Source organism: Trematomus bernacchii, unplaced genomic scaffold (assembly GCF_902827165.1).
Source record: "Trematomus bernacchii unplaced genomic scaffold, fTreBer1.1, whole genome shotgun sequence".
NCBI classification, from domain to species: Eukaryota; Metazoa; Chordata; class Actinopteri; order Perciformes; family Nototheniidae; genus Trematomus; species Trematomus bernacchii.
Window position 1 is genome coordinate 636,841 of NW_022987603.1, and position 12,267 is coordinate 649,107.

Consider the following 12,267-nt stretch of genomic DNA (forward strand, 5'->3'; position numbering starts at 1 on the left):
GTTGTTAGCGAGGGTAGTGTGTGTGTGTGTGTGTGTGTGTGTATGTACCGTCCTGTTGTTAGCAAGGTAGTGTGTGTGTGTGTGTGTGTGTGTGTACGTACCGTCCTGTTGTTAGCAAGGTAGTGTGTGTGTGTGTGTGTGTGTGTGTATGTACCGTCCTGTTGTTAGCAAGGTAGTGTGTGTGTGTGTGTGTGTGTGTACGTACCGTCCTGTTGTTAGCGAGGTAGTGTGTGTGTGTGTGTGTGTGTGTGTGTGTGTGTGTGTGTGTGTACGTACCGTCCTGTTGTTAGCGAGGTAGTGTGTGTGTGTGTGTGTGTGTGTACGTACCGTCCTGTTGTTAGCGAGGTAGGGGCTGCAGAGGTTCCCCAGGTCAGGGATCATGAAGAACGGATAGCCGACGTACGGAGCCGCCGAGAACAAGCCGTCCTGCTGCCTCCTCAGCGCTGCAGGACATTCACATTATTAGAGAAACATCTGACAGAGAACTGCAGACAAAGGGTGTGTGACAGATTATAGAATATAACAGAATCCAGTGTTTTTTAGAGTATAACCAGAGGAGTATTTCATATGATTATTATTATTAATGTTCTATAAATAACGTGCAATTACGTAACTACCACTACGGTTCTTTAGCACGACTAAATACTGTTAATATTTACATGAATGTTTCCTGTTTGATTATCATGCTGCTGTGTTTATTGTATATGTATTACCATTTCCTTCGGGATGAATAAAGTCTTATCTTATCTTAATAATAATAATTCAATAATTCATTTATTAGAGCGCTTTTCCAAGTGCTCAAAGCGCTCTACATATCAGACATGTAACAGTTTAATAACACACAATACCCACAGGAGCAAATTAGGGTGAAGTGTCATTTTAAAAAAAAATGTATTTACGGGTTGATGTAGAAGAGACATGAGGAAGAGGGGACACATGTTGATGTAGAAGAGACATGAAGAAGAGGGGACACATGTTGATGAAGAAGAGACATGAAGAAGAGGGGACACATGTTGATGTAGAAGAGACATGAAGAAGAGGGGACACATGTTGATGAAGAAGAGACATGAAGAAGAGGGGACACATGTTGATGAAGAAGAGACATGAAGAAGAGGGGACACATGTTGATGAAGAAGAGACATGAAGAAGAGGGGACACATGTTGATGAAGAAGAGACATGAAGAAGAGGGGACACATGTTGATGTTGAAGAGACATGAAGAAGAGGGGACACATGTTGATGTAGAAGAGACATGAAGAAGAGGGAACACATGTTGATGAAGAAGAGACATGAAGAAGAGGGGACACATGTTGATGTAGAAGAGACATGAAGAAGAGGGGACACATGTTGATGTAGAAGAGACATGAAGAAGAGGGGACACATGTGTGATGAAGAAGAGACATGAAGAAGAGGGGACACATGTTGATGAAGAAGAGACATGAAGAAGAGGGGACACATGTTGATGAAGAAGAGACATGAAGAAGAGGGGACACATGTTGATGTTGAAGAGACATGAAGAAGAGGGGACACATGTTGATGTAGAAGAGACATGAAGAAGAGGGAACACATGTTGATGAAGAAGAGACATGAAGAAGAGGGGACACATGTTTGATGTAGAAGAGACATGAAGAAGAGGGGACCATGTTGATGTAGAAGAGACATGAAGAAGAGGGACACATGTTGATGTAGAAGAGACATGAAGAAGAGGGACACATGTTGATGTAGAAGAGACATGAAGAAGAGGGGACACAAACATGTTGATGAAGAAGAGACATGAAGAAAGGGACAACATGTTGATGTAGAAGTAGAACAAGGAAGAAGAGGGGGACACATGTTGATGAAGAAGAGACATGATGAAAGAGGGGACACATGTTGATGTAGAAGGAACATGAAAGAAGAGTGGACACATGTTGAGTGAGAAGAGACATGAAGAAGAGGGGACATGAAGAAGAGGGGACACATGTTGATGTAGAAGAGACCATAAGAAGAGGGGACACATGTTGATTAATGGAAGAGACATGAAGAAGAGGGGAACACATGTTGATGTAGAAGAGACATGAAGAAGAGGGACACCATGTTGATGAAGAAGAGACATGAGGAAGAGGGGACACATGTTGATGTAGAAGAAGACATGGAAGAAGAGGGGAACATGTTATGTAGAATAGACTATGAAGAAGAGGGGACATGAAGAAGAGGGGGACATTTGAGAAGAGAATGAAGAAGAGGGGAACACATGTTGATGTAAGAAGAGACATGAAGAAGAGGGGAACACATGTTTGAATGTAAGAAGAGACTATGTTATGTGAAGAGACATGAAGAAGAGGGGACACATGTTGATGTAGAAGAGACATGAAGAAGAGGGGACACATGTTGATGTAGAGAGACATGAAGAAGAGGGGGACACATGTGATGTAGAAGAGACATGAAGAAGAGGGGGACACATGTTGATGAAAGAAGAGACATGAAGAAGAGGGGAACACTGTTTGATGTAGAAGAGACATGAAGAAGAGGGGGACACTGGTTGTATGAAGAAGAGGACATGAAGGAAGAGGGGACACCATGTTGATGTATGTAGAAGAGACATAATGAAGAAGAGGGGGGGACACATGTTGATGTAAGGAAGAGACATGAGGAAGAGGGGACACATGTTTGAGTAGATATGAAGAAGAGGGGACATGAAGAAGAGGGGACACATGTTGATGTAGAAGAGACCATGAAGAAGAGGTGGACACATGTTGATGTAGAAGAGACTGAAGAAGCATGGGACAGAAGAAGGGGAAACATGTTGATGTAGAAGAGACATGAATAGGACATGAAGAGAGGGGACACATGTTGATGTAGAAGAGACATGAGAAGAGGGGACACATGTTTGATTGTAGAAGAGACATGAGAAGAGGGGACATGAAGAAGAGGTGACACAGTTGATGTAGAAGAGACATGAAGAAGAGGGGACACATGTTGTATGTAAGAAGAGGAATGAAGAAGAGGGGACACTTTGATTTAGAAAGAGGACATGAAGAAGAGGGGACATGAAGAAGAGGGGCACATTGTTGAGTAGAAGAGAACATGAAGAAGAGGGGAACAGGTTGATGTAGAAGAGACATGAGGAACAGAGGGGACACATGTTGATGTAGAAGAGACATGAGAAGAAGAGGGGACACATGTAGGATGTAGAGAGAAGAAGAAGAGGGGAACATGTTGATTGTAGAAGAGACATTGAAAGGAAGAGGGGGACACATGTTGATGTAGAAGAGACATGAGGAAGAGGGAACGGAGGACACATGTTGATGTAGGAAGGAGACAGGAAGAAGAGGGGACCACATGTTGATGAAGAAGAGACATGAAGAACGAGGGGACACATGTTGATGAAGAAGAGACATGAAGAAGAGGGGACACATGTTGATGAAGAAGAGACATGAAGAAGAGGGGACACAGGTTGATGTAGAAGAGACATGAAGAAGAGGGGACACATGTTGTGTAGAAGAGCCATGAAGAAGAGGGGGAGACACATGTTGATGTAGAAGAGACCATGAGAAGAGGGGACACATGTTGATGAAGAAGAGACATGAAGAAGAGGGGGACACATGTTGATGTAGAAGAGACATGAAGAAGAGGGGACACATGTTTGATGTAGAAGAGACATGAAGAAGAGGGGGACACATGTTGATGTAGAAGAGACATGAAGAAGAGGGGGACACATGTTGATGTAGGAAGAGACATGAAGAAGAGGGGACTACCATGTTGATGAAGAGAAGAGACATGAAGAAGAGGGGACACATGTTGATGTAGAAGAGACATGAAGAAGAGGGGACACATGTTGATGAAGAAGAGACATGAGAAGAGGGGACACATGTTGATGTAGAAGAGACATGAAGAAGAGGGGACACATGTTGATGTAGAAGAGACATGAAAGAAGAGGGGGACATGAAGAAGAGGGGGGAACCATGTTGATGTAGAAGAGACATGAAGGAAGAGAGGGGACACATGTGATGTAGAAGAGAATGAAGAAGAGGGGGGACACATGTTGATGAAGAAGAGACATGAAGAAGAGGGGACCACATGTTGATTGTTAGAAGAGACATGAAGAAGAGGGGACCACATGTTGATGAAGAAGAGGACATGAGGAAGAGGGGACACATGTTTGATGTAGAAGAGACATGAAGAAGAGGGACACATGTTGATGTAGAAGAGACATGAAGAAGAGGGGACACATGTTGATGTAGAAGAGACATGAAGAAGAGGGGGGACACATGTTGATGAAGAAGAGACATGAAGAAGAGAGGGACACATGTTGATGTAGAAGAGACATGAAGAAGAGGGGACACATGTTGATGAAGAAGAGACATGAGGAAGAGGGGGACACATGTTGATGTAGAAGAGACATGAAGAAGAGGGGACACATGTGATGTAGAAGAGACATGAAAGAGGGGAATGAAGAAGAGGGGACACATGTTGATGTAGAAGAGACATGAAGAAGAGGGGACACATGTTGATGTAGAAGAGACATGAAGAAGAGGGGACACATGTTGATGTAGAAGACACATGAAGAAGAGGGGACACATGTTGATGTAGAAGAGACATGAAGAAGAGGGGACACATGTTGATGTAGAAGAGACATGAAGAAGAGGGGACACATGTTGATGTAGAAGAGACATGAAGAAGAGGGGACATGAAGAAGAGGGGACACATGTTGATGTAGAAGAGACATGAAGAAGAGGGGACACATGTTGATGTAGAAGAGACATGAAGAAGAGGGGACACATGTTGATGTAGAAGAGACATGAAGAAGAGGGGACATGAAGAAGAGGGGACACATGTTGATGTAGAAGAGACATGAAGAAGAGGGGACACATGTTGATGTAGAAGAGACATGAAGGAGAGGGGACACATGTTGATGTAGAAGAGACATGAGAAGAGGGGACATGATGAGAAGAGGGACCATGTTGATGTAGAAGAGACATGAAGAAGAGGGTACACAGTTGATGTAAGAAGAGACATGAAGAAGAGGGGACATGAAGAAGAAGGGGACACATGTTGATGTAGAAAGAGGACATGAAGAAGAGGGGACACATGTTGATGTAGATAGAGACATGAAGAAAGAGTGGACAACATGTTGGATGTAGAAGAAGCATGAAGAAGAGGGGACACATGTTGATGAAGAAGAGACATGAAGAAGAAGAGGGGACACATGCATGTAGAAAGAGACATGAAGAAGAGGGTGGACACATGTTGATGTAGAAGAGACATGAAGAGAGGGGACACATGTTGATGTGAGAAAGAGACATGAAGAAAGAGTGACACATGGTGATGAAGAAAGAGACATGAAGAAGAGGGGACACATGGTTGATGAAGAAGAGACATGAAAGAAGAGGGGACACATGTTGATGTAGAAGAGACATGAAGAAGAGGGGACACATGTTGATGTAGAAGAGACATGAAGAAGAGGGGACAACATGTTGATGAAGAAGAGACATGAAGAAGAGGGGACACATGTTGATGAAGAAGAGACATGAAGAAGAGGGGACACATGTTGATGTAGAAGAGACATGAAGAAGAGGGGACACATGTTGATGTAGAAGAGACATGAAGAAGAGGGGACATTGAAGAAGAGGGGAACCTGAAGAGAGGGGACACATGTTGATGTAGAAGAGACATGAAGAAGAGGGGACATGAAGAAGAGGGGACACATGTTGATGTAGAAGAGACATGAAGAAGAGGGGACACATGTTGATGTAGAAGAGACATGAAGAAGAGGGGACACATGTTGATGTAGAAGAGACATGAAGAAGAGGGACACATGTTGATGTTAGAAGAGACATGAAGAAGAGGGGACACATGGTGATGAAGAAGAGACATGAAGAAGAGGGGACACATGTTTGATGTAGAAGAGACATGAAGAAGAGGGGGACACATGTTGATGTAGAAGAGACATGAAGAAGAGGGGACACATGTTGATGAAGAAGAGACATGAAGAAGAGGGGACACATGTTGATGAAGAAGAGACATGAAGAAGAGGGGGACACATGTTGATGTAGAAGAGACATGAAGAAGAGGGGACACATGTTGATGTAGAAGAGACATGAAGAAGAGGGGACACATGGTGATGTAGAAGAGACATGAAGAAGAGGGGACACATGTTGATGAAGAAGAGACATGAAGAAGAGGGGACACATGTTGATGTAGAAGAGACATGAAGAAGAGGGGATACATGTTGATGAAGAAGAGACATGAAGAAGAGGGGACACGTGTTGATGTAGAAGAGACATGAAGAAGAGGGGACACATGTTGATGTAGAAGAGACATGAGGAAGTGGATTTTGCATGATAGGGGACCTTTAACACTTTCTTTTTGAAATATTTCAAAATGTTTCAAAGAGTGCGTAATAAATTATAAAATACAAAAGAATCGAGTGTTTTTCCGAGTATAACCAGAGGGGTATTTACTGACATATTACACATCAATGTAAATACTGCTATATTTCTTATTATTTTGTAATGTTATCATAGTTTTCTATCTGTTTGTGAAATTCCTCGTACGTGTCAACCAACCCGGTGATGAACCTGATTGTGATTGTGATCTCTTCAGCGTGTGTTTCCCACAGAGCTAACAACCAAAAACACATCCAGGAAACCATTGACCTCCAAACCAGGGGTGCTGAGTCATGTCAGGGTTTAAGGACTCATTCCTGCAGCTCTGTATTTTACTAAGAGAGGTCAAGGGTCATTCAATCTGGGTGTTGCATAACATAAGGGTTTGCCAACAGATCAGCGAAGACAAGAAGAACCGGTTAAACAGCGATTCGGACAATTAGCCTGTTGTGTTTCCACAGAGCAGACGCCACTGGGAGACAAGTTTTAAAACGTTTTTCAGAAGCTTTTCGCACTAAAGTTATATAAGCAGGGATGAGGACCGGATTACTGAGCATGTCAAGAAATGAAGAAACTGCCTCCAGGGTTAGTTGTGAGAGTGGAGATTATATTACATTTATACACCTGAACATCAGCAGGAGAGGACTCTTTAAAGTAGAGACACTACATACTGATATACACCTGAACCTCAGCAGGAGAGGACTCTTTAAAGTAGAGACACTACATACTGATATACACCTGAACATCAGCAGGAGAGGACTCTTTAAAGTAGAGACACTACATACTGATATACACCTGAACCTCAGCAGGAGAGGACTCTTTAAAGTAGAGACACTACATACTGATATACACCTGAACATCAGCAGGAGAGAACTCTTTAAAGTAGAGACACTACTGATATACACCTGAACATCAGCAGGAGAGGACTCTTTAAAGTAGAGACACTACATACTGATATACACCTGAACATCAGCAGGAGAGGACTCTTTAAAGTAGAGACACTACTGATATACACCTGAACATCAGCAGGAGAGGACTCTTTAAAGTAGAGACACTACATACTGATATACACCTGAACATCAGCAGGAGAGGACTCTTTAAAGTAGAGACACTACATACTGATATACACCTGAACATCAGCAGGAGAGGACTCTTTAAAGTAGAGACACTACATACTGATATACACCTGAACATCAGCAGGAGAGGACTCTTTAAAGTAGAGACACTACATACTGATATACACCTGACATCAGCAGGAGAGGACTCTTTAAAGTAGAGACACTACATACTGATTTACACCTGAACATCAGCAGGAGAGGACTCTTTAAAGTAGAGACACTACATACTGATATACACCTGAACATCAGCAGGAGAGGACTCTTTAAAGTAGAGACACTACATACTGATATACACCTGAACATCAGCAGGAGAGAACTCTTTAAAGTAGAGATACTACATACTGATATACACCTGAACATCAGCAGGAGAGGACTCTTTAAAGTAGAGACACTACATACTGATATACACCTGAACATCAGCAGGAGAGGACTCTTTAAAGTAGAGACACTACATACTGATATACACCTGAACATCAGCAGGAGAGGACTCTTTAAAGTAGAGACACTACATACTGATATACACCTGAACATCAGCAGGAGAGGACTCTTTAAAGTAGAGACACTACATACTGATATACACCTGAACCTCAGCAGGAGAGGACTCTTTAAAGTAGAGACACTACATACTGATATACACCTGAACATCAGCAGGAGAGGACTCTTTAAAGTAGAGACACTACATACTGATATACACCTGAACATCAGCAGGAGAGAACTCTTTAAAGTAGAGATACTACATACTGATATACACCTGAACATCAGCAGGAGAGGACTCTTTAAAGTAGAGACACTACATACTGATATACACCTGAACATCAGCAGGAGAGGACTCTTTAAAGTAGAGACACTACATACTGATATACACCTGAACATCAGCAGGAGAGAACTCTTTAAAGTAGAGATACTACATACTGATATACACCTGAACATCAGCAGGAGAGGACTCTTTAAAGTAGAGACACTACATACTGATATACACCTGAACATCAGCAGAGAGGACTCTTTAAAGTAGAGACACTACATACTGATATACACCTGAACATCAGCAGGAGAGGACTCTTTAAAGTAGAGACACTACATACTGATATACACCTGAACATCAGCAGGAGAGGACTCTTTAAAGGTAAACCAAACAAATTGTGAGTAAACGTAAATCAAAATGAATGTAAATTACCTTCTTCAAACAGGTGACTGTGTCTGGCTCGGCTCTGCAGGTCAGGATTGGTTCTGGGGCGTCTGTCAGCCTAAACACACAGACACAGACACACACAGTACTTTTACTTGTTATGCAGTACTTTTAATTGCAGTACTTTTACAAAAAGCTGACAATACTTGTGCACTTTTAAAGATGGTTTTAAATGAGAAATGTTACTGCTGATACTTCAACATGAATCTCATTATACTTGTATAAAATGTTTCATGCAGTACTTTGACTTGTTATGCAGTACTTTTAATGCAGGATTTGTACTTGTTATGCAGTACTTTTGCTTTGGTGTATTGGTACTTTTACAAAAAGCTGACAATACTTGTGTACATTTACTGCTGGTAGTTTTACATGCAGTTGATGAAACGTGTGTACTTTTACATGAAGCTGACAATACTTAATTAAGATGTTTCATGCAGTACTTTTACTAGTTATGCAGAGCCTGTTATGCAGAACTTTTTACTTGTACTTCAGTACTTGTTATGCAATACTTGTACTTGTTATGCAATACTTGTACTTGTTATGCAGAGCCTGTTATGCAGTACTTTTACTTGTACTTCAGTACTTTTGCTCTGCTGTATCTGAGTCCTCTCAGGTGAACCTCTCACCTCAGAGTCGGAGCTGGACTCGGACTCGTTGACCAGAGAACTCTTCACATCGTCCAGGTCTCTCTCCGAGGAAACGTTTCTCTTTTCCTCCTGTTCTCCCTCGTCTTTGAACGCAATCAGCTCATCGTTGGCTCCCAGATCTCCGTCTGAAGCTAACATGCTAACATTAGCTGCTAACATGCTAACATCTAACTGTCCACTAACACGGACTTAACACCTAAGTTATAAAAGAAATAACAACCTACAACACCCGAGGAACTTTAACAGAACATCCGGGTCATGCTACACCTATTTCAAGCAGATGAATTTAGTGTTTTTGGGACTAAAAAAAACATGCTAAGCTATGATGCTAATCAATGCTACATGCGGCGTTCACAGACGACTCGGATTTGCCGCTGTTAAATTCCTGAGGTATGGGAATCCTCACAACAAAACTAGCTTTGAAAACAAGCTAACATGCTAAGCTCGTATGCTAACATGCTAAGCAGTGCTACAAGCGGCGTTCACTGACGCCTCGGTGTTTCCGTTGTTAAATTCCTGAGGTGTGGAAGTCGCTGTTTTCCAACCGAGAAAAGAGTCCATAAACAAAAGGGGGATTGACGGGAAAGCCTCCAAAATGGTTACAAAATATAAAAAATAGTCCATAAACAGAATGGCACTGACAGAGAAGGCTCTAAAATGGTTAAAAAAAATGTATAAATAATAGTTAAAATCCTCCCAGGACGGCTGACATTATCAACCCGACCGCGGTGCACTTCGCTCCGAGTGAAAAAGTTTACGTGTGTCGCTTTACTCCAGAAAAAGTAGATCCCTGTTTTGATTTAATTCCCACATCTTGAATGCAGTTTGGTTATAGAAATCCTCCCGATTTTAAGTCGACGGTTTCGGCATTTATTCAGAAAACAAGCCTGCGGTGCGGAGGCGTGGGAAACCTTTCTGGAGAGAGAGAGGAGTGAAGGGGGAAAAGAGTGCGCGGCGACCGGAGAACAGTGAAGGGGCGACGGGGACGCGCTGACCCCGGATCAGTTTAGCAAAGCGCGCTCCCGTGACCGCTCATGCCCGACAGGCTGGATGAACTGATCCTGGATCAGGAACAACAGGTTGATCCCATACGAGGCACAAAGAGGAAGGAGGGAGGAGTTTACATGGACAAAAAGGACATTTTTTAAGACCTTAAAGGAGCAGTTAGACTCTTTTTTCTAAAGTCAACTTGTATTTGTGTAATTAATCTATGGAAGAGGATTAGGGCAACATGAAAAAAAAATGTTAGGATGTTACCAAGAGTAAAAAAAAAAAAGAAAATCAGATCTGAGATTAGAGTCAGAATTCATTCACAAAATGTTTTATCATGTGGCCCTACTCCTCTTCCTTATGAATCAGAATTTACTGCCAGGTCTGTTCAGAGGTGGGAAGTAACTAAGTACATTTACTCAAGTACTGTACTTGAGTAACATTTCGAGATACCATTGTATGCTACTGTGTACTTCTACTCCACTACAGTTCAGAGGTACATGGTGTACTTTTCCTCCACTACATGTATTTAATACCCTTAGTTACTTTGCAGATGTGGATGAATGATGTGAAATATAACCAAGTGTTAAATCAGACTTTAGTTCCACCTGGAGTAAATCCACAAGCTACCCTGCAGTATACAAAGTCATTCAAACTAGCTGCACCTTTACCAGCTTTGAGAACACTTTCATGATCAATCATTATAAAACATATCATATATATTATTCTGAAATGGACCAATCTGCACAATGACTACTTTTACTGTCGCTACTTTCACTATATTTTGATGATAATACTTTTATACTTTTCCTTGAGGAACATTTTGAATGCAGGACTTTTACTGTAACTGAGTATTCCTACACTCTGGTACTTCTACTTTTACTCAAGTACAAGACCTGAGTACTTCTACTTTTACTCAAGTACAAGATCTGAGTCCTTCTACTTTTACTGAAGTACAAGATCTGTGTACTTCTACTTTTACTGAAGTACAAGATCTGAGTACTTCTACTTTTACTCAAGTACAAGATCTGAGTACTTCTACTTTTACTGAAGTACAAGATCTGTGTACTTCTACTTTTACTCAAGTACAAGATCTGAGTACTTCTACTTTTACTGAAGTACAAGATCTGAGTACTTCTACTTTTACTCCAGTACAAGATCTGAGTACTTCTACTTTTACTCAAGTACAAGATCTGAGTACTTCTACTTTTACTGAAGTACAAGATCTGTGTACTTCTACTTTTACTGAAGTACAAGATCTGAGTACTTCTACTTTTACTGAAGTACAAGATCTGAGTACTTCTACTTTTACTCCAGTACAAGATCTGAGTACTTCTACTTTTACTCAAGTACAAGATCTGAGTACTTCTACTTTTACTGAAGTACAAGATCTGTGTACTTCTACTTTTACTGAAGTACAAGATCTGAGTACTTCTACTTTTACTGAAGTACAAGATCTGAGTACTTCTACTTTTACTCAAGTACAAGACCTGAGTACTTCTACTTTTACTGAAGTACAAGATCTGAGTACTTCTACTTTTCCTCAAGTACAAGATCTGAGTACTTCTACTTTTACTGAAGTACAAGATCTGTGTACTTCTACTTTTACTGAAGTACAAGATCTGAGTACTTCTACTTTTACTGAAGTACAAGATCTGAGTACTTCTACTTTTACTCAAGTACAAGATCTGAGTACTTCTACTTTTACTCAAGTACAAGACCTGAGTACTTCTACTTTTACTGAAGTACAAGATCTGAGTACTTCTACTTTTACTCAAGTACAAGACCTGAGTACTTCTACTTTTACTCAAGTACAAGATCTGAGTACTTCTACTTTTACTCAAGTACAAGATCTGAGTACTTCTACTTTTACTCAAGTACAAGACCTGAGTACTTCTACTTTTACTCAAGTACAAGATCTGAGTACTTCTACTTTTACTCAAGTACAAGATCTGACTA

At 41.2% G+C, this 12,267-nt stretch overlaps 1 protein-coding gene across 2 annotated transcripts in view; it reads right to left on the bottom strand.

Moving 5' to 3' along the window:
- Nucleotides 1–10,323, bottom strand: part of LOC117482633 (transcription factor 7-like 1-A) — a 34,415-nt gene extending 24,092 nt beyond the window's left edge. Inside the window, exons 1-3 of one of the 2 annotated variants that reach the window (XM_034130790.1) lie at nt 9,298–10,323; nt 8,660–8,729; nt 328–443 (exon numbers count right to left, since the gene is read on the bottom strand). In XM_034130790.1, coding sequence (XP_033986681.1) covers nt 328–443; nt 8,660–8,729; nt 9,298–9,477 — 366 coding nt within the window. In that variant the 5' untranslated portion in view covers nt 9,478–10,323. The remainder of the gene's footprint in view (nt 1–327; nt 444–8,659; nt 8,730–9,297) is intronic. The other variant, XM_034130789.1, reaches the window with a different exon arrangement.
- Between the last annotated feature and the right edge of the window lie 1,944 nt (nt 10,324–12,267).